Here is a 21,501-nt window from a genome sequence, read left to right on the forward strand (position 1 = left end):
CCCCGGTTGCTAAGGGCCGGTGGCGGGGGAGGGGCAGAAAGCCGGCGGCGGTGCCGCGCCGCTCGGGCTCCGTGCTCCCCGCGCGCGGGCGGCGGCGGGTTCCGGGGCCGCGCCGTTCCTGCGCCGCGCGGCGTTGTGGGAGAAGGGGCCGGCCCCGGCGTCTCCTCCCTGCGCCGGCTCCCGCCGCCCCTCCTGCGGCCAAGATGTCTGACATGGAGGATGATTTCATGTGCGACGACGAGGAGGACTACGACCTGGTAGGGCGCGGGGCTCCGCGGCGGCCTGCGGGGGGCGCGGCGCCGGCCGCAGCGCCGGGCCGGCCCCCCCCCGGGCCGGCCCCCCCCCGGGCCGCCGGGCGCCCTCCTCCGCCCCGCGGCTGCCGGGGGCGGGCGCTGCGCTCGGAGCAGGCCCCGCCGGGCTCCCGCCGCCTGGCCCCGGACGAACGGAGCGGGGCCGGTGTCGGGCCCGGCCGGCCCCGGGCCCTTCTCGCCCCCCCCCCCCCGCGGGCGTCGGCGGCAAACCGAGGGGAAGCGCGGGGAAGGGAGCGGGGAGCGAGGGGCCGCGGCCCGGCAGCGCGGTCCTCGTGCTCAGCCTGTGGGGCTTGGGGGGGTAGCGAGGGTTTTGCTCTTGTGGTACCCGCGCTGCGGGGCTCGGGGTTTCTGTGGCGCGTCTACTTGTGTTTCACATCAGGTTTTGCTCTGAGCTCGTGCAGGTAAAAATAAAACGTGAGTGCTGCTTACAGTTAGCAGCAGACAGAGCAATTAGTCCAGGAAAATTGGAGAACATAATGAAATTGGATGTAACAAGTCTCTTTTTAATTACTAAAGTTTTCTGTTATTTTTTTTTTTTTTTTTACAATTACCAAAGTGATTTCAAGGTGGGTTAATAAACGAAATAGTTGTCCTCTGAAACAAAAAATCTTTGCTGTGCTCTCTGTTCAGTTATAATCCCGTTGCCATGATCATATATTGGGGTTTGAGAGTCTGTTGGTTTTGTTTTTCTGAACTTTGCGTAAGTTCTTAGAACTGACACATTTCTTAAAAACTCCATATAGTTGAGGATTAAGAGTCTATTTCATCTTTTTCACTTGAGCTTGTACTCACAGTGCTGCACTCTCACTGAAAACCCCAGCTGCTTGCTTATGGAAGGCTTGTCTTGTAATGAATTTTCAATGACCAGTGTTACTTACAAATTTATTTAAAAGACTCACCTGATTTCATTTGAAATACATCCTGGTCAGTTTTTTATTATGAACAGCCCAGAATGGCTGGATGACACTGAACACAGAAAAGGAAAAAGTCTGGTTTTGTTTTTGAGTTTCAAGTTCAGATGAGAGTGCTTGGTTGACAGGCATTGTCATCTACCTGTGTCAGTATTCCAGGATTAGTCTTGACATAACGCTCCCAATGATCTACTTAACTCCCTGAATGAATCCACAGATTTTTATAAACGAGCTTCCTGAAGGAAGTACCCTGAGACCATTAAACATATTTTGTGTCAGTTTAATCCAACATCAGTTTCCATTCATTTGTATTAACACTTAAATCCACATACTGGTATAAAATACCGTGTTGTTTTTTTTCCATGTGATACAGTCAAAGTAATACTAAACAGCAGAATTCATGTTGAATATGCATGTTGTGAGAACTGGACATACAGAGAAATCATTGGAATTACATTTTTCAATATTTAAATGCATATATAAATTTGAATAAGTCAGTGCAACTCCATGCTCAAAATACATTCAGTCAACTTTCACCAAGAATAATTGCTGGTGTGATGCTTTTTCTTTTTCCTGTGTTAAGTGTTTACTCCGTTATTGGAAAAACCTTCCTGAAACTTCTTGCTTAGGGCACATGACTGCAGCTAACTCTCATGGAACATTTTTATCGTCATTTATTGCCTCTAGCCCAGACCTTCCCAAATTTAAAAATACCTCTTGTTAGGAGCATGTTCATTTCTTCTTTTCAGTATGTAAACCTCATCCAGGTAAACCATCAAAGAATACTTACACTCCATTGGTAAATAAAACAGATTTTTTTTTTTTGTTTAGTTTGATTTATAATAGATCAAGGAAAGAAACAATTTAAGAATAAAGATAGCAGAACTAGTTTCTACATTCTTGCAATAGCAAACCATGATTGTATGATGTTTTCAGATGTACTTTAGACTGTAATTGAAGTGTTCAACAAAATTGTTTTGGAAAATAGTTAAATAAACCTCTTCCGGAGACAGGGCCCGATTTCTTCCTTTCATGTAGATATAAATCTAATTACATTAACAGAAGACTATAAGGGGATGGTTGGTTCTCAAGTTCAGTGTAAAAGCAGCTGCAGAAGGATGTGGAATGAAGAACTGAGTACAAGACAATACTCAGACAAGTACAGAACTGAAAACAAAGAGCATACCTGAGCGTTGGTAAATCTTTTGTCACAAATAGGAAGAGTGGCAGGAATTGCACAATGCACTAATGGATGCAGAAATAGATAGCTATTTTGTCAGGATAGAGTACATTCAAGTGTCCTAGGGTAACTGCTAGCATAAAAATAGTAGTGGGGAAAAAAAGTCCTAAGTTTTTGTTAGTTTTTACTTAAGGTGGTTATGGCTGTGCCTCTTTAAGTGTGCTTTTGACCTTCCCATTGAGTACAATCAGTCAGTTATGTTTAGTATGCAAATGTTTTGCATTTGAACTGAAACTCAGCTGATGTTCTGAAGGCCCGACTCTTTCCCAGCTTCATCATCTTGGATTTTTTTTATAACCGGAGGAGCTACTACACTGCCTGTTACACAGACCAGAGTTTACTGCTTCAGCTTAGTTGTTCACTGAGATAGAAGGCAAGGTTTTTCACATAAATGAATGACCTTAGCCACTCATACAGAAGTTAACTATCTGTTGGAGATCTTTCTATCAGCAACAAAAACCATTTATTTTTATGGGTGGATGAACCTAGCTCACAAGTTACTAATAATATATACTGACAGCTTTGATTATAACACGGGTTATTGCACTTTATGCTTCAGTAAACAGAATAATGTTTACTGGTCATTATGAAAGCCGCTGAATTTTAATTTCCAGTTTGATGCTGTTAGGTACATGCTGATTTCAGCCCCGGTTCTTTTTACTTGTTTCAGCTTGAGGGTGGAGAGGGAATGACCATTTTAACTACCATTTTTGTTTTCATTCTCAGACAGAGAACCGTGTTTAGAATTGTCTTTGAGACTAAACTCAGCCTTTCTCCAGAAATTGATCCTTGCAAGCAAAATGTTAGCACATTGACAGTTATTGTAATCCCTTGACTTCTTTGTTTTGATTTGTTTTTGTTTTAGATACGTAATGAATTTGTCTGTGGCATTCTTAATGAGATGTCTTATTATGCTTATTATTATGCTTATTATTCAACTTCAAAATTAATCTGGGGGAAGGTAGACAAATACTGTTTGCTGAACAACTTGTCTGTTATGTAGTTGTATTATCTTAGTGACTTCAGGAGAAGAGCTTTGTACAATTCGCATGAAGACTTCACTTTTCAAGAGCAAAAGTGACATTGCCACAGGTTCATGAGAATCAGCATGGTTCAAATACGGGCAACATGCTTTCAAATTACTGCGGGGTTCCCTTTTCATGTTGTATCAATATTAAGAAGTACGTGGTCATGCTTTTTGTTTCAAGCTATCAGAAAGGCAAAATTGGTTCACTGTTTCTTTCCAACCCTGAGAAACATACTCCATTTCAGAAAGAATTTCTGTATGCTCTCAGACTTGATAAGCAGTCTCATCAGTAAAGAAAGGAAATTTTCCTACTTTATATCGATGCATTTATAATAGATACAATTGAAATTTCATGCAGATAGTTACCTCTTCCAGGGCTTTACATTTCAGTATTGCCATTATTTTTCTTAAATATGTGTAAATATATATTGCAAGCAAGAGAGTGGTAAGGTGGCAAAACTGAGCATTCATAATTATATATTATGTATATATATAAATAATTCATAATTTGCTGGGGAAATACCAAATCAGGCAAATCCAGTTTATGCTCTTCTGTTTCTTTGTTATATTTAATTACATTAGTATGTGACTGAAAAAACATTCAGTGTGCTTTACAGAGGACATGGGATACACAGTTCTCTGAATTCATTACCATTTCATATTTTATATGGATTCAATGTGTGTGTCCTGGTACTTTATTTTATGCAATTCTCTTTGGACTCATCCACAAACACAGAATTAATAAAGTTGGGGCTTATTTTCCTCATTACAATAATGTCTCAAAAGGAAGTATCGAGGCAAAAAGCATGAGAATAATTAGTACATTCTTTCAAACTGAACATGGATAGGTTTGATGTAAGTTTTGATTATTGTTACTGGAATTATTTTAGAGAGAGATAGTATTTATCACTCTGTTCAGAACAGAGCTCCCTAGGATCTGATACGCAGCTCGGTGTTAAAATTAAGTAAATTAGATGTTAGTTACCCCAACATGGACTCTTAGGATGCCCAGAACTATAGGAGAGCTGTATGATAGCGATGGGAAGAAAAGGCACTTTTTTCTGATACAGTTTACATGTCATAATACCTTTTTTTTTTTTTTCCTTTCTGCAGTCTTCTGTCTCATTTCTCTGCATCTTCCAACTTCTGCTTGAGACAATAACACAAAGGCAGAATGCTGCCTTTCTGTGGAACTGCACTGGCCCCACTGCGAATCTCTGGCTTCGCAGACTAATTATTCCTGGTGTCAGTAACAGGCTGTTACGAGCCCTAGTGTGAGCCAGCAGGCACTAGATGGCTTGCAGAGGTAGCAGATAGGAGCAGAAGAGTACTGAAGTTCAGAACATGGAAACAAAAACCAGGACTACCAACATGTGGCTGAGTAGTTGCAGGCTTGTCACACAAATCACTGTTGTTTTTACCCTCATGGTTTGTCTCGGGTTTTTTTCCTCCTTTTTTTGCACTGCGGTGTGGTTGCTTTCTTTTTATTCATCTGCCTGGATACCAGTGGTAAATGCACACAGAAACTGTTATTTGCTTTCTGGCCTGGGGCTTGGGGCCTGTGTGTTTGGTTGGTCACTGCTGGGGACAGTGCCCGTGAGCTGTGTGAAAATAGTGCATGTTCGTTTTAGATGAAACGTTCACAAAATTTAGCTGGCAAGCTAATAGATTAATGTACTGAGCAGTTGTTTTCAGAGTTTTTTCAGTTGGCCTCATTTTGGCATTTTTGTGTTTGGGGAAAAAAAAAAAACAACAACAACAAACCAAACCCACATCACTAGTGCTCTTGCAAAATATCAGGTCCTTGCTCCAAATCCTAGAGTTAGACCTCCTAAATGCAATGGTTATGAAACAAAGTTAGTTGAAGTAAAATCAAATTTTTACCAGACTTGTTCTCAGAAACAATTGAACTTCACAAAAAAGAATGCTTTGAGTCATCCCAATGGTTGAAATTTGGTAAAATTAACAGCAATTGAAAATGACGGTAATAAGGGCTTTGTTGTTAACAATACTTAGAGGATTAATTTCTACAGAAATAGAACTCTTTGTATTGTGTCTTTTGTGAGGAGCATATCCTCTGCATAGCTACTTTCCCTTTTTATTGAAAAAAGATTTGCAAAGTAGTTTGCTTGCTGAACAACATATAGAAAACAAAAGTTCAGGTTATTGCTCCACATGTAATACAGAATTCAGGGAAGTGCTGTAGGCAGGAGAGGAGAATTAACAGCTAGTCAAAGGTGGTTTTCACAAAATACTGCTTTCTTTGATTTTCACTTTATCAGGTTAGTGTGCCACTCTGTTCTGGAATGCCACAATCTGCTGTTAAATGTGGCTGATGGAGTGTTACAGTCTCTGAGTTGATGTACCTCTGTCTGTGAGGAGAGGTGCCATGCTTCAAGAGCTTTATGCAATTTCTCTAGCGTTGTGTCCCTGTGTTGGTGGGACTGTTCTCTTAACCCAGCAGGGTGAGCCATCGCCCAGGACTTGTGCAGCTAAGATGTAGCACACAGGTGCTTTTCTGCCTGTAAGTTCTAATTATGAGTATTTTTCACTATGCAGAATGCTAGATCTAGGTGGTATAGTTGAGATTTTTAGAGTTATATCTAGCTATTCAACACAGAGTCTTGTGCACTTCTATTTTGGTACTGCATTTGCTGGGGAAACAAACTTTCTAGGTGCAAGATGTTGAGTTGGGGAAATTGTTCGGGCAGGGGGCAGGGCAGTCAACAGTAATGAAGAGGAAATGTTAGGTGTTCAGGATCTGAATTTATTGTTTAAAGAACTTTTCTGTTTTCAGTAGTAGGAAGGAAATACATCTTTTTCTTAGTTTGAACTTTGAGGAGACAGCTTCACACTTTTCAGTAGCAAGCATTTCAGGAGCAAGCATTGCTTCCAGCAGGAACTCCAGTGTGAATTCTCTTTTAAATTGCAAATGATTCCAGTCCGGGGTCTCTGACCTCTGTTTTTAGGAACATGTGTCATTAAGAAAAGCACGTTTCCAAAGATAGGAAAGGCCTATCTCCCTTACAGCTTTGAGTCACTATCAACATCCTAAAACTGATGTGAGGCAAATAGGCACCAACTGAAAGAAAAACGTAGCTACAAGGATATAAAACGCTTCCTTTGATGAATTTCAAAGTGATTCCATTAGGAAAAAATAATCTATAAACTTACACTTATTCTTTATTATGCATTAATATTAGTATGAAAACAGCTTTATGAATATTTAAGTAGCATTAAGAGAAATGATCTGAAAAAGAGCTTCCTGCAGGAGTCCACATCCAGCATCACTGCCAGAGCCAAGATGAAAATGAGATATTTCTGGCTTCAGCCTCACAGAGCCCATTGCTTCCTAAAAGGAATTAATTTAGTTTGCCTACCTTTTCTCTTTAAAAATAGATACTTCTACCAAAAATATGCTAATCTTCAACAATACAAAATAAACAAGGCATCAACTGACCTCAGGTACCTTAAATGCAAGGTTGCTTAAGCTTTGGAAGTGGCTGCCTTCCTGAGGTGCCCCGTAGGCTTCCAGCTGTCGACACCCTGTAGGTGTTGCATTGCTCCATCAGTGCTGGATCAGTAGGGAAAATAAGCAAACCACAAGGAAAGTCTCCCCGGTGAAAACAGATAGTTGCTTGCTGTTTTCTTTGGAGTTCTCCATATTAAGTATGGGAATGCAGAAAACAGGCTTGTGGCCCTCCCTATGCTTTCCAGACTAGAGTGGTTTGCGAGTACAAATAAACGCATACGTGAGTACCTTGTCCACATGTAATGAGTGGAAATGTGAGCAATGTGTTCTGAAGGTTGGATCAGTGGCTCAAGGACCATGTTTCTTAAAATTTGGGCCAACCGTGAGTTTGCAGAATTAATTTTTCCATTAGAATTTCAGAAGACTAAAGAGCTAATTTAAAACTTCTACTGTGGCTTTGAAGAAGGAGTTGGCAATATATGGGTGAATGAAGGAACAGGTGTGTGTAGCTGAAGAAGTACAGGCAAAGAAGAAATGGCAACTTAAAGAAAGGCACCTGAATATTGTTTCTGTTGTTAAAAGGGAAAATTACTGCAATGACAGTAACTTTGGACGTTTAAACAGATTCTGTTAAACAGATCATCTCCTAATAGCTGAGCACTCCGTTGACAGAAGTTGGCTTAAAAATGCAGTGTTGTGAAATATTTTTGATTCGTGTAATAATTCTGAGGCTTACCTGAGATTTGACTTTGTTAGCGGTCTGTAATTGACACACAGCAATAGTCCTTCAACATAGAAAGATAGAATAATTGCTTGTTGGCTTGGGTTTTTTCATCAGAAAAGCCCCAGGGTACTAAAAAATAAAAATAAAGGAATGGTAGAAGTTAAGTTCTTTAGTTTATTCGGTGGTAGTGTATGTGAGGGGTAATTGATTAAACTGTTGTGCCAGTGCCCCCAGCCCCCACTGGAAGTATTAGCATTTTTCCCAATCAGTTTCTGCTGCTCAGCAAAGAAACAGCTGGTGTTACTGTTCGTATTTCCTCAGATGAGTATGGATCTTTAGGATGTAAAAAGGCAGATGAGACATTCGTGGAGGCCTGTTATACCCTCCGCTGCTGAATCATTACTTGTTTGGCAGCTCAGCCAGTGTCTTCGCTGTGGGTAGCAAAGGTCATGTAACAGAGCACCTTGTAGGAGACTAGTGGCCTTCGTGTTTGCTTCTCTCGTACAGAAATGGCACGTACTATTAGGCATCTGTCCTTATGCAGCAAAATTGGCTGAATTTTAATAATACAGACTGTACTTGTCAGAAAGGCAGTCAGTTCATTAGTTCAGAAACAAATGTGTTGACAGGCAGGTGGTGGTGGATGGCAAGGCAGGCCTGGAGATGGAGGAGAGAGAATCATCTCAGGAGTACGTACCTGATACCTGCTTTGAAACTCAAGATTTTAGTATACAGGCTTTCCGTGTCATGTATCTTACTACAGTTTACCTATTTTCAGTGAAATATTAGATGTTCCAAACCTTATTTTCTTCCTGTTTTATAATGTTTTTGTTTTGTTTTGTTTTGTTTTTCCTGTCTTTTATGTAGGAATATTCTGAAGACAGTAACTCTGAACCCAATGTGGATCTGGAAAATCAATACTACAATTCCAAAGCTTTGAAGGAGGATGATCCAAAAGCAGCACTAAGCAGTTTTCAGAAGGTTTTTTTCTTTATATTATCTCTTATTTTTATATTGATTCTGTAGACTGCAAGTATATTCAATACATATTTTTAAATATTTGCTTATGATTTGAGATATTTAATTGTAAGAGTAATGTTTATATTTTAACTTGCTAATGTGCTAAGTTTATCAATGGACTACTTGGATTCCTAGCTGACTGCCTTTCAGGATCATGCTTAGGGAGCATAAGTAGGACAATAGGCTAGTCCTATTTTTTACAGAACTGAGTTTTTAATTTTTATAAAGTGACTAGGTTAATTAGTCCTAAGTGTGTTTTCATGTGGCAACTATAGAAACTAGATCAATTTGTGTTTTAAAATAAAGTGGCATTTTCCTCAGTGTTTTACATAGTGTTTGGGTTGCTATATGAATTCAAAACTTTAAATGAGTAAATACTGAATGACTGTTTCTTTCCTTCACGTCAGTATTAAATTTGTAATGTGCAAACACCATCACAAGACATCAATACGTTAGCTATAACTTTTTAAGGAAAAAAGTAGAATTCTGCATCTTTTGGCTTATTTATAGTGCGTAGCAGTATTTATATACATGATTTCAAAACGAAAAAAAAACTTACAAAACTTGACTTGACTATGATATTATTGAAGACTGCAGCCTATAAGTCTTCCTGATATGTAAAGAAAGTATAGCAATTCAGAAGTGTTCATTCTTTGAATAATTCAGTTGGGGAGTTGTTTGAGTCATTTTTGGGTGGTGTTAAAACTTTTTCATGCATATATATTCATGGAATGGTGCTAAAGTTTTTAGTGTTTGATGTTAGATAACAACAACAACAAAAAAACTATTAATAACAAATCACCATCCCTACATCACCTAAGGTATGAAAAATAATAAGATACCTATCCCCCTCTAACTTCCTCAATAATATTAGGGGAGAGTGGAACTGAAGAACATGGCAGAGTAAAACATTTCTTTTTATGAAATTTTTATAAAGACTGTTTAAAAAAGACTGTTTCTATTTCAGGTTTTGGAGCTTGAAGGTGAAAAAGGAGAATGGGGATTCAAAGCTCTGAAACAGATGATTAAAATAAACTTTAAATTGGTAAGAATTTCCGCTGTCACGTGAGAAGAAATGGTTTAAATACAGATCTCATCCAGAGGTCTTAATTTATTGTTCAAATTTATGGCTATGACATCTAAATCTGCCAGAACTTGTCATTCACATACTTTAATGGCTACTACAGGCATGGCAGAGAGATTTTGTGGTGGTTGCAAGTCCAAGGCAAAATGGATGCAAAATACCTGCTGTAGTCAGCTGAGACTCTGAGTGTCTGACACTCAGCCTGTGCTATCGTCAGGTAGCACACCATTGAAAACTTGAACGTTTCTATATATGCGTACTTCCCCAGAACAAATAAGTGAAAGTACTTTTATGCTACGTATGTGACCATTCCAAAAGGTTTTATAGCCATTTCTATTTTTTTAATAATGATAAATATTTTAAATATCTATTCTATAGAGTCTTGCTTAAGTTAATCCTGATTCTGCTGCTTATGAATAAAGTGCTGATGTAAAAGTTCCTTGCAGCAACCATTACTGCCTAGCCTTTCTGTTATGCTTCGTTTTCTGTGTGTGTTCCAAGATGTAACTCATTTTTTAATCATTAAGACAAAAATATAACAGTTTTGTTTTTCTTTATAGACTAACTTTCCTGAAATGATGAACAGATATAAACAGCTATTGACCTACATACGGAGTGCAGTTACAAGGAATTACTCTGAAAAATCCATCAATTCTATTCTTGATTATATCTCTACTTCCAAGCAGGTTAGATCATCAGTTCGTCCATTGGTGGTTTTCCTTTTTGCATTCTTAATCGTGGACTTATTTGTATATATGGTGGTCATGTTTGCTTGTTTTTTGACCTTATTAGAGAGTGTTCACAACATTAATTTTTCATCGTATTTTAACTGTATTTCCCACATCTAATGGTTTCTATGAATATACGTAACTTTTTAAAAATTAATCTTTTGGTTCAAGAGGGCTGAATTATTTTTTGGCAGTTTTTATCTGGAATTGTGATGCTAATAAGTAAAGTAAATATTTTTTTAGCATTGTAGCTACACACTAAGTGGCTTTTCAAATATAACTTGCAATTAAACAATACTTTTGGGGGGGAAAAAACATGAAAAATTTTGCAGTGAGGTGTTGGTGTTAAATATTTTCTTTTGAGTGTGCTATTCAAGCTAGGTACATGTTTATAGAGAGACATTCCAGCTCCTTTACTTTAGTGCCATGTGCAGATTTACAGAAAACTTACATAAATTACTACTTTGAAGTAGTACCTGCATATAGAAGATCATTGGTCTTTAGGGATGATTCCTTTGTCATTATCCCAGTCCTTCCTGTCCTGCCACTTAAAAGAAATGGAAGTTGAATAGATGAAGGATGGTTTACTTTTAAGGTCTAAAGGATTGACTTGGGCTGTACGTTGTTGACAGAGTTTTTTGTGTGAATGCACTTGGAACCAGACTTGGAGGGAACTTCAATTCAAATTCATTCATACCTGCAGATGTGCTATTCCAAAAAAAAGAATAGTGGCCAGAAACAATACTACTGAATTCTCTGCAAGAACCTTTGTTAAAGGTTGCATTCAGCAGTTAGATTTCCATTTTGGATATTGTATTTTAAGCAAAGAAATAGTTTGATGTGCTGAGAGCTTTCTTTCACATGGTGTTGGTAGCTTAGAATGCAAAAGGCATCTTCGTCTATTTCTCTTCATAAATCTATTTTCTATATGATATGTAGATTACTATTTTTCTTTTTTTTTTCTTTTTTTTTTTTTTTAAGTAGCAGCAATGCCCATTAATGTTTGTCTTTAGTTACACAATGTAAGAATTTTATTATGTAAGACTGGCTTCTGTAAGGTAGCTTTCATTTTGAAGTAGCATGAAGGATGATTGCAAATCTTAAAATGTGAATGCTTTTTAATATCTATTTAATATAAGGAAAGGAAATTTTCTTAGTGTTGTTACTTATGCTCTTTTTACATTTTAATAAAATGCAGATACCTTTCTTGTTTTGAAGTTCAAGCATGCACATTTAGTTTGTTCAGATTGACATTATTAACAGGTACAAATTTGCTGTTTACAATTATAGAATTCTGATTTTTTATGTCAGATGGATTTGCTTCAGGAATTTTATGAAACAACACTTGAAGCTCTGAAAGATGCTAAGAACGATAGATTGTGGTTTAAGACAAATACAAAGGTAAAATATATAACTCATTTTTTGCTTTGCTTTGCGACATCTTCAGCTAAATTTAATAAACGATAATTATGAAATCTTAGTAGACCTTAGTACTTGAACTTTTTTTTTTTATTACAGCTTGGCAAATTATATTTAGAACGAGAAGAATATGGAAAGTTACAAAAGATTTTGCGCCAGCTGCATCAGTCATGCCAGGTACCTTTATACTCTAATCACTGTAGCTTTGTAAACAGCATTGATTTTGTTATATCAGTTGTTGGCCTTTGAGGCATGTTGTTGAGCTTTTTTAGTACAGAGGAAAGAAATGTTATACTTGCTTTATTTTTCTGTTTGTTAACATCAATGCAATGTGATTTGAAAAATGTTTTATTCCTTACTTAAGGATGACTTTAAAAAATAATTCATAACTATTGATTAAGTTTCATCTTGGCCATGTACGGAAAGGATAAGCACATACAAATAATCTAAAATTGTAGATGTTTAGTTTAAAATATAGCAAAGATTCCAAACGAGCGTTACTGCAAACTGGAGCTACAGTTATTATTTTCCAAGGTGGAAGGGAAAAAAATAGCTGTGCAGCCTGCTGTGCCCTGTGCCTGTTTGTGCCCCCATTTTTTCCTCCAGCATGGAAAAAGGATTAAAAATAACTGGGAATTGTTTCTGTCATAGGCAGTAGAATAGTTGTATGTATCACACACACACGCATACACACACACTATATATAAAATATATATAGGTTTGTCTGTATAAGTCATTTTGTTTGTATACTTGAGAGAGTGTGGGTTTTTTTTGGTGTTTTGTTTTAAGGAGAGTGGAAGAGAATAAAGAACAAAGTTCTTAAAGTTGTTTTAAGACAAACAATTAAACAAAAATACTGACTTTATTAAAGAAAGGGCTTGAGAATTTGGCCTACTGCAAGTGGCTGGAGTATTATGTTTTGTGTTTTATATTTATATCAAAATTTAAAGTTTTCAGGCAAATCCTTATTTTTGATAGGAAATTAGTGAGAGTATTTGGTAATGAGTTTTCTGTCAGTGTAAAACTGAAATCACTGTTCTCTTAAAATTTCACAGTATTTATTACTTAATCTATCCTAGACTGATGATGGGGAAGATGATCTAAAAAAAGGTACTCAACTATTGGAAATCTATGCTTTGGAAATTCAAATGTATACAGCACAGAAAAATAACAAAAAACTTAAAGCACTATATGAACAGTCATTGCACATCAAGTCAGCCATTCCTCATCCGCTGATCATGGGAGTTATCAGAGGCAAGTTAATCTTGTATCTTTCATTTAATTTGTTGTAATTAGCTTAATGAAAATCCGATAATTAATGTTTTTTTCAGTTTCAACTAGAAAGACAGAGGATCTTGTAGGTTCATAGGCAGACAAACCCTATGGGAATAAGGGACTACAAATGCTGAGACTATGGGATTGTTGCTGCTCTGGTGCCCAAGTACCAGATACACTGCTCAGCCAGACAGAACAGTTGGCTACATATAGTGCAGGAGAGAAGCAACAGAGAACGTGGGGAAGACCTGAGCTGTTTGACTCCATGGCAGGCACCAAAGGATAAATGCACAAGGCTTGACAGGCTGCTTGTGGAAGGGACTGCTATTTCTGTAGTCCCCTTTTGTAAATGTGTGCCATCATCTTACTCTGGTATAGGTACTTGAAGTAGTTGGTGCGCTTCAAAAATAAAAGGAAATGAAGAGCGTTTCTCAATTTTTATGTATAATTTTGTTAATATTTTGGGAAAATTCCATAAATATAGGAAGTACGTTGCCCTTAAAATCAAGGTAGATTCCATTATTTTATTTTTTTTACAGTATTTTAACATAAGGTTAAAATAATTACTGGCTGTGAGGATTAGTGTTCTTTTACATTTATAGTGTGGGTTGGGCTTTATTTTTTTTTCTTCTTTGGAAAAGGTTTGTTGAAATGGCAATGCTGTATGTGAAGGCCCTAGTGTTTTTTTTTTCCTAGTAATTTTAGAGAATGAAAAGACTCCCAAAAATATTTCAGTGATCTATTTAGAAGTAGCATGGAACTTTTTAGTACAATTATTGTAGTCAGCAACAAGCACGCAATGTTCTTTTTCTCTTCATCTGTGTTTTCTTTTCAGAATGTGGAGGCAAAATGCACTTAAGAGAAGGAGAGTTTGAAAAGGCACATACTGATTTTTTTGAAGCATTCAAGAATTATGATGAATCAGGGAGCCCCAGAAGAACCACTTGCTTAAAATATTTGGTCTTAGCAAACATGCTGATGAAATCTGGAATAAATCCGTTTGATTCTCAGGAGGTACTTTTAGAGATATGATTAAGTCAATTAGACATATTGTCCTATTTTTGTCCTTTTTTTTTTGTCTTTGCTGAGTTGATAGGGATGTTACTCTAAATATGACAACAGAAAAAAATATTTTAAATCTGAACATTGTATCACGCTTTCTATTCTTTGTAGGCTAAACCATACAAAAATGATCCAGAGATTCTAGCAATGACGAATTTAGTAAGGTAAGATTTTTATTTGGGGGTGGGGGGCGAGGCTGGGGGGGAGAGAACTCTAGTGTCCACACCGGGAATGGAATATTTTTAGAGGTGGTCTTCTCTGCACAATAAACACTTTTTTTTTATGTATAAATATGGGGAAAATATTTGTGGATTAGTTGTTTTTTTATTTACCATGACATATCAAAGTATCTGTACTGTACCAGAAACAGGCTGTTATCCTCTACTATGATGAGTTTCTTGTGCAATCACAAAACTCATTTTTTTCCTTAAAGATAGTTGCGTTACCTAATACTGCAACTGCACTTTCAGCTTTGGTTGATTAGATAAGAGAAACTGAAGTGATTGATAGCTCATACTAAAGATAATAGAATAATTGAATGCACGGATATTTCACAATTATTAAAGGGGGTTCATAATTTAGGCATATGAAATTAATTTCTAAGGTGTTCTCCAGCATCCTTCAAATACACATAAATATCAAAAGAATGTTTCATTACCTCTTTGAGGCAACTGTGAAGTGAGGACTTTTAGGGTATTAAGATCATCAGACGAAATAAATTGAACTGAGGTAGTCTTTCTATATCGTGCTGTGAAGCTAACCTGTTCCATCCACTCTACCCACCTTTGCTTTATCAAGTTAAAAAAAAAAAAAAAAATAGGAGAACTTCATACCTTTTCATTGTATAAGAAGTAACATGTGCTTGCATTTTAAAATACACGGTCAATCTCAGGTTGGAATGAACCTTGCTGTGATATGTGATATACAATGGTGCTGCACCATTGTATGCGTACAAATGATTTTTGAAAGTTTATTAATTATTGACATAATAAACTGCCAAATTGTTTATTCATCATTAAGGGAATATTTCCACTTCAGGCTTGTCTATTTCACTTTTATAGTTTCCTGTGAATTTGAGGCATAAGGAACTCGAGGTGGCCTTACCCAATCTGATTTTATTCATATTTCCTAATTTATAACTTTTATCTTGACATTTGAGTATAACTGCTGCTTTAAAGTTAATAATACAATTAAAGTGGTGCAGAGAAGAAATATGCAGGAGATAAAAGCAATTACAAAGATTCCAATTATGTTTTTCATTCTTCTTATATTCTACATTGGGAACTTGAATGTGTTACATACGGTATAAAAGAGACTTCTGGAATAAACAGTAACATATACTTAACTGAGATTGTATTTAATTGTGAAGTACAGTTAATGGTTTCATGTGATAGAATGCTGTACACTCATGTGACTACGTTTATAAATTCTTCAAGTTCTGCCTTAAACTTAACTGGTCTTTTTCTTTCCCCTTTAACTGATAATCAGGGATTACTTTTTTTTTTTTTGGCCAATTTGTACAATTGAAAATATACAGGGACCATAACAGCAGAATAGATGTTGCTTTTAAAGTGTTTTATCTTACTATTAAGCAAAACCTGAAAACATGTATTGACCAGTACGTCTTTTGAGGTTAAATACTGTTAGCCAGTAGCTTAGTATAACTAAGCCTGGAAGTTTGATTGGTGAGTAGATAGTCCCTATTACAGCTGACAATTCCTCTAAGAAAAGATAATAGATGGGAATTTTAAGACTGTTATATTTGAAGAAAATGGCTTTGTTTCAGTGGTTACAGCTCTTAGCATTAAATGATGTCAAGGTACCACTACTGAACAATAACTGGTGTCTAAACTACCTTTGTTTAGTCACCTTTTCTCAGATAACAATTGAGCAATTAAACTAAAAATACACTATTAATAAAAATCGAAGCAGTAATAGGCCAAAATTACCGATGGTTAATCCTGGAAGTCAGGCGTTTCTTCCATCTTCCAGTATTTTCAGAATTCAGATTAAGACATTATAGAAAGAACAACACCTCCCGTGAAATCTTTTTACCTCTTATTTTCTACATAAAATAGGGCTTCATGAAGCCAAAATAGAAGTAATTATACTGTCCAAAACTGGCTGGGCTTAGGGTTATTTTAATTTTTAATTATTTTTTTTTTTGTACAAGGATTTGGAAAACAGAGCACACTTGCAGAAGAACTCAATATTCTTACTATAGTTTTGTAAATGTTACCAAAAATTGGAACTGGAGAAAGGTCATTTCTGTGGCATCTCAACTTGAAATAGCTTTTCTTTACACAGATTCTGAATATAGTTATTTATCACCAACACTAAATAACTTAATATAGATTTTTACAAGATGCAGAATGAAGTCTTATGTCTGGTTTTAATTTTAAAGACAGTAATTCAGTCTCCCATTTTTCTGAAGTGCCTATCAGAACAACGACATCGCTGAATTTGAGAAGATTCTAAAAACAAATCACAGCAACATCATGGATGATCCCTTCATAAGGGAGCACATTGAAGGTATTTTTGCAGGCTATTTTAATCCTTTTTTCACTGCTTGGTAAGATTATTTTTTTTATTTTCTCTTTGGCGGAATGACAATTCTTTGTGATTCTGCTATTTTGCTTGCAGACAATTACTGCTTATGTCCATACTGCTTATGGACAATTCCTTTGCTGTTTCCAATTTCAAGTTGGTCATGGCCAACAGGCATACAGAGGAATGTTAAGAATTGCAGGAATAATGAATAAACTTCTAGCAAGAGAGGATATTCTAAGATAATATCTACAGTGGTTTTAGGCACTGAATATTTTGAGGTGTGTCCACCCTCATTTATAAAGAATTAAGTGACAGCAACCCTTAGTTGTAAAGGCTGTGTCAGTCTTAACAGTTAGAAGTTCACTAGTTGATAAGGGAAATTTTCTGCTGCAGATGAAAGATATAACACGTAGACAATGTAATGAAAGTTGGATTAATAAATGTGTAGCAACAAAACATGTATATATACGTTAGAAGGTATTGTTACATAATTCTAATGTATATGTTGAAAACAGTGGTTGGATTTATAATACCTATACTTAATAAAATGGGAACACACTAAAACCTGCCCATCCATTTCATTGCTATGACAAAATAAAATTATCCCCAGCACTTAGGTAAGTACTAGTATCTTACACAAGTATGTAAGAGAGAATGTAAAAGTCTCTCTACTTGAATACAGCGTTCATTTTTCAAGCAACTACTGTTTTCATCAAGAGTAGGACTTGATCTGGCAATTCCACAATAGTTTCGTGTAGCTATCCAGTTGGCTGGATAGCTACACGAAAAGAGTTAAATTCAGAGACCTGGTTTTCTTATGCTTCTTGTTTGTAAAAGAGAGCACAGCAAACAGCAGGGGAAACTAAATATAATCCCTCTACTGCTGTTACATGTCAACTGCTGGTAAGCTTCAAAGTCTTGTAGGGAAACTCAGTAAGATTAGAGAGATGGATTCTTAAAGAAGGGAGTATAACAGAACTGGAAAGCAAGAAAAGGAGGACAGTTGAATTAAAGAGCAAGGGAACTTGAATTTCACCCCTTCTATGACAATGGTCTGCAGGGAAAAAAGAAAAAAAAAGACGCTCATCTTTTTCAGTCTGTAGTGATACATAGTGCATGTTTATGTTTGTGATGCTTACATACTTTGTGTTGTTGTTTAATCTCTTTGGTTATATTGAGATGCATAATCTGGTCTTCAGTATTATTTTTCATTATATAAACAGTACTTGCATAACTGGTTAGGTAAAAGTGGATCTAGCTTTTTTTCTATTAATTTACAACAGTAATTCATGCTTTCATTTTATACAAAATTATTTTAATGTAAAAATTACTAAAACAATAGCTGCAATACCATACCTAACCAAAATCAGTCACTTTATGAAGGCTCTGTTTTTATCATTCTTCTTCTGTTCCTCATTGTAATTATGCCATTAGGCTCTGACCTTTATCTTACAGTATTAATACTTCTCATGAAGTTAAATGCATGCAGGCTTAAATTTCAGAGCCTTAAGAATACCTCTTTTTGCTTTAGTACAGTGCAAGCGTTACAGCCATAAATTAGAGGGACAGACGTACCATGTAGTAACCTTCATGACTTAGGCAATTAATTTGAATCATTAAAGTTTTTACTAGGGAATACATTGCTCTCTGAACAATTTTCAGCTTTATCTATCCATCGTCAGAGTTGCGTATTGCCATACTGTCCCTGAAAGAAAGAGGATCTCTATTTTGTTGTGTTTCTCCACCTCACTAAATTTTACAGTACCTACGACCTAAAAAGATCTTGGTATTTAGGATATCTTTCTATAAGGAGCTGTATTGCACCCTTACTTAAATGCCATTGTTTTTACAGTTTTGTTTTTCTTTTTTTTACAGAGCTTTTGCGAAACATCAGAACACAAGTGCTTATAAAATTAATTAAGCCTTACACAAGAATACATATTCCTTTTATTTCTAAGGTATGTATTAGTGGAGCCTTACATTTGCTTAAGTAAATGATTAATTATGAATAAAAGTTCTTAAATAAATACAGTGGTTCCAGAAATAGAACATCTAAAATATAATCTAAACTGTAACATTGTACTGATGCAGTCCTGGCAGCTTTGCAGTGTGAAAATGTAAATTTAAGGCATCTTCCAAATGCTTTTTATAATACGCACTATGACATATTTATTAAAAACTCAATTACCATATTCTACTTGGTGTACAAAAAGACTTTTCTGAAGAAAAGTATAAAAAGTGAAAATAAATTCTATTGATACAAAAATCCAAATTTTAATCTCGTGTTCAAAAGATATTTTCAGATGTCTGTATTTTAAGACTATAAGACTAGAACTACTGGTTTCATTCTCTAATCTGGAAGGAGCAAAAGCAATAAATGATAATAGATGTATGTTTCCATCTCCTGTGAGACTGATTTTTCTCAGACTTTGTCTGATTTTTCTTGCAAAAATTCACAGCATTCCAAAATATCTCATGAAATATGAAATAAACCTGATAGTTATGTTTAACTTGTAATAGCATAATATCCTTTCAGAACTTTTTCATTTCCAGAATTTACTTGAGCAAAAGATCCATTTAGCTCTCTAAATGGTTTTGAGCACAGGCTAATTCTTTTCTGATGGTTATTGCCTTATTTCATCTTGCGGTGTGTTTTTCTTTTTTTGTTCGTTTGTTTTAAATACAGTCAGCAAAGGGACTGTTTTCTGGAGCTTCCAAAAATGTTGCTTTAGCCTCCTCAGCCTTATCTGAAAGGTTACTTTCTCTTGATCATTGGCCATATATACTTTGGGTGGAGTACTTCTGCTTGACAGATCATTATTGAATTAATTCTTTCAAACATTAAGAAACATACGTCAAAACAAATTCTACATCAGAAAATAAAGACTGGAAGGATTTAATGTTGCAAACCAGAATACCAACACAATGAGATTTCTTTTTATTTTAGGAGTTAAACATAGATGTAGCTGATGTGGAAAGCTTGCTTGTGCAGTGCATATTGGATAAGTATGTACCTTCTTCTTGTTTACTGATCTTTGGTTACTTTAAAATAATTAAAGAATATTATAAACAACAAAATATTTCTCTGCTTTATGACAATATTGTTTGACTCTAAAACCAAAAAGTAATGATTTTGACTATTACTTGCTTGGCAATAAAGCAATAAAGTATATTTGTAAGATGTGAGCCAAGAGAATTAATTATATAGAGATTGAGTAGCATGTTTTTTACTATAATTTTAAATTACACAAGAAATTACTTGAATTGTAATGAGATTATGAAAATGATATATTCTTAGTAAATGCTGCTTATACCCATCTATATTTTCAAGTATACTTTCAAGCTGATAATTTTTTTTAGTAGTCTGTTCTCCGTGACTGGAAAAGCTCAACTACAATTTGTAAAATCTTTTTTTGGAAGGTAGCTTGTTACATCTACTAGGAAAATACTATCCATATGTGGGTTCGAATTTTAATTTATTTGTATATGAATCGCCATAATTTGTGATGCCATGTCATTGAAGAACTGTTTACATCATATTGCTTCAGACTTAATATGTGGGTCATGGCTTAGGCAAGTAAGATACGCATTGCGCAATGAATTAGTTAAATTGGTTTCTAAATGGGCTGACAACTATAAAAGGCATTACTACATGGGATAGTTGAATTCTGAAATGGACACTGTGTCTCTCTCTTATGTAAGAAGACCTCTTATTTTACCTCTTGATTATTGTTTGCTCCTATTTTCATGTGCATTAATGATTTATAGATACTTATTCATTTCCTTTTAGCACTATACATGGCCGAATTGATCAAGTCAACCAGCTCCTAGAACTGGATCATCAGAAGAGAGGTGGTGCACGGTATACTGCGTTAGATAAATGGACCAACCAACTAAATTCTCTCAACCAGGCTGTAGTCAGCAAGCTGGCCTAACAGAAAACAAGCTTTCACAAATGTACTTAAGGCAACAGTGCAGTGATGTAAACCTTAAAAGAACTGGGAATGGCAAAACTACTGTCGGTTGGTGTGCCCTGAAATTATTGGAGTTACGGCAGAAGTGCTTTTTTGATCAGCTGGTTTGTGTTTTGCTGCTGCATTTATCCCAAGAAAAAAAAAAACAGCTTTAATCTCCAGAAGAAAACCAAAATGCCACGGGATTTATGCTGTGTTGACATCTTGCCCTAAACACACAACATCCTAGTAATTTGTCAAAGGGCAATTAATGACCAGAGAGAAGATTTTTGTCATGATTTTAAAAACACTGACATGTTACTGTTGGTTAAATTTAAACATGTTTTACCTGCAGAAATTCTCTCACAGAAATAACCTGCAATAACTTGAAATGCATACCCTATTGAACACTTCCTTTTCTCATGTATAAATTGAAATGTTTGCTGCATTTTGCAAAATGTCAGTTCTCCAAAAATGTGTCCATATATTTCTGTACCTGCAGTGTAGTAAAGGTTTAGAAGAAACCCCATAATTATAGTGGCATACTGTCACTTAGGTTTCAAGCAGCAAAATAAACAGTGCAGTTCAGAAATTGTACAGTTTATTTCTTGATGTGCTTTCATTATACTTGATTTTTACTTTATTTTATTTTTAAAAGAAGATAGGGATTACTTCATTCTCACCTCATATATGAAGGACAATAAGGAGATTTTAAGTCTAAACCT

At 36.0% G+C, this 21,501-nt stretch overlaps 1 protein-coding gene across 2 annotated transcripts; it reads left to right on the forward strand.

Annotated features, from left to right (window-relative positions):
- Positions 1–99: 99 nt before the first annotated feature.
- Positions 100–21,373, forward strand: COPS2 (COP9 signalosome subunit 2). 2 transcript variants are annotated; one of them, XM_068696002.1, is made up of 13 exons: positions 100–257; positions 8,553–8,666; positions 9,673–9,750; positions 10,350–10,475; positions 11,808–11,918; positions 12,036–12,113; positions 13,016–13,190; positions 14,047–14,225; positions 14,385–14,437; positions 16,708–16,805; positions 18,699–18,781; positions 19,771–19,829; positions 20,614–21,373. In XM_068696002.1, the coding sequence occupies exons 1-13, from the start codon at positions 204–206 to the stop codon at positions 20,756–20,758; spliced, it is 1,353 nt and encodes a 450-aa protein (XP_068552103.1). In that variant the 5' UTR covers positions 100–203; the 3' UTR covers positions 20,759–21,373. The 2 variants fall into 2 exon arrangements, with proteins under 2 accessions (XP_068552103.1, XP_068552104.1); XM_068696003.1 differs by having other exon boundaries at positions 11,829–11,918.
- Positions 21,374–21,501: the final 128 nt, after the last annotated feature.

Source organism: Anas acuta, chromosome 12 (assembly GCF_963932015.1).
Source record: "Anas acuta chromosome 12, bAnaAcu1.1, whole genome shotgun sequence".
NCBI classification, from domain to species: Eukaryota; Metazoa; Chordata; class Aves; order Anseriformes; family Anatidae; genus Anas; species Anas acuta.

Coding starts and splice junctions, on each gene's coding strand:
- COPS2 (XM_068696002.1), top strand. CDS start 204: ATGTCTGACATGGAGGATGATTTCATGTGCGACGACGAGGAGGACTAC. Junction 13,191..14,046: donor GATCATGGGAGTTATCAGAG/GCAAGTTAATCT, acceptor TTTTCTTTTCAG/AATGTGGAGGCAAAATGCAC. Junction 16,806..18,698: donor CATAAGGGAGCACATTGAAG/GTATTTTTGCAG, acceptor TTTTTTTTACAG/AGCTTTTGCGAAACATCAGA.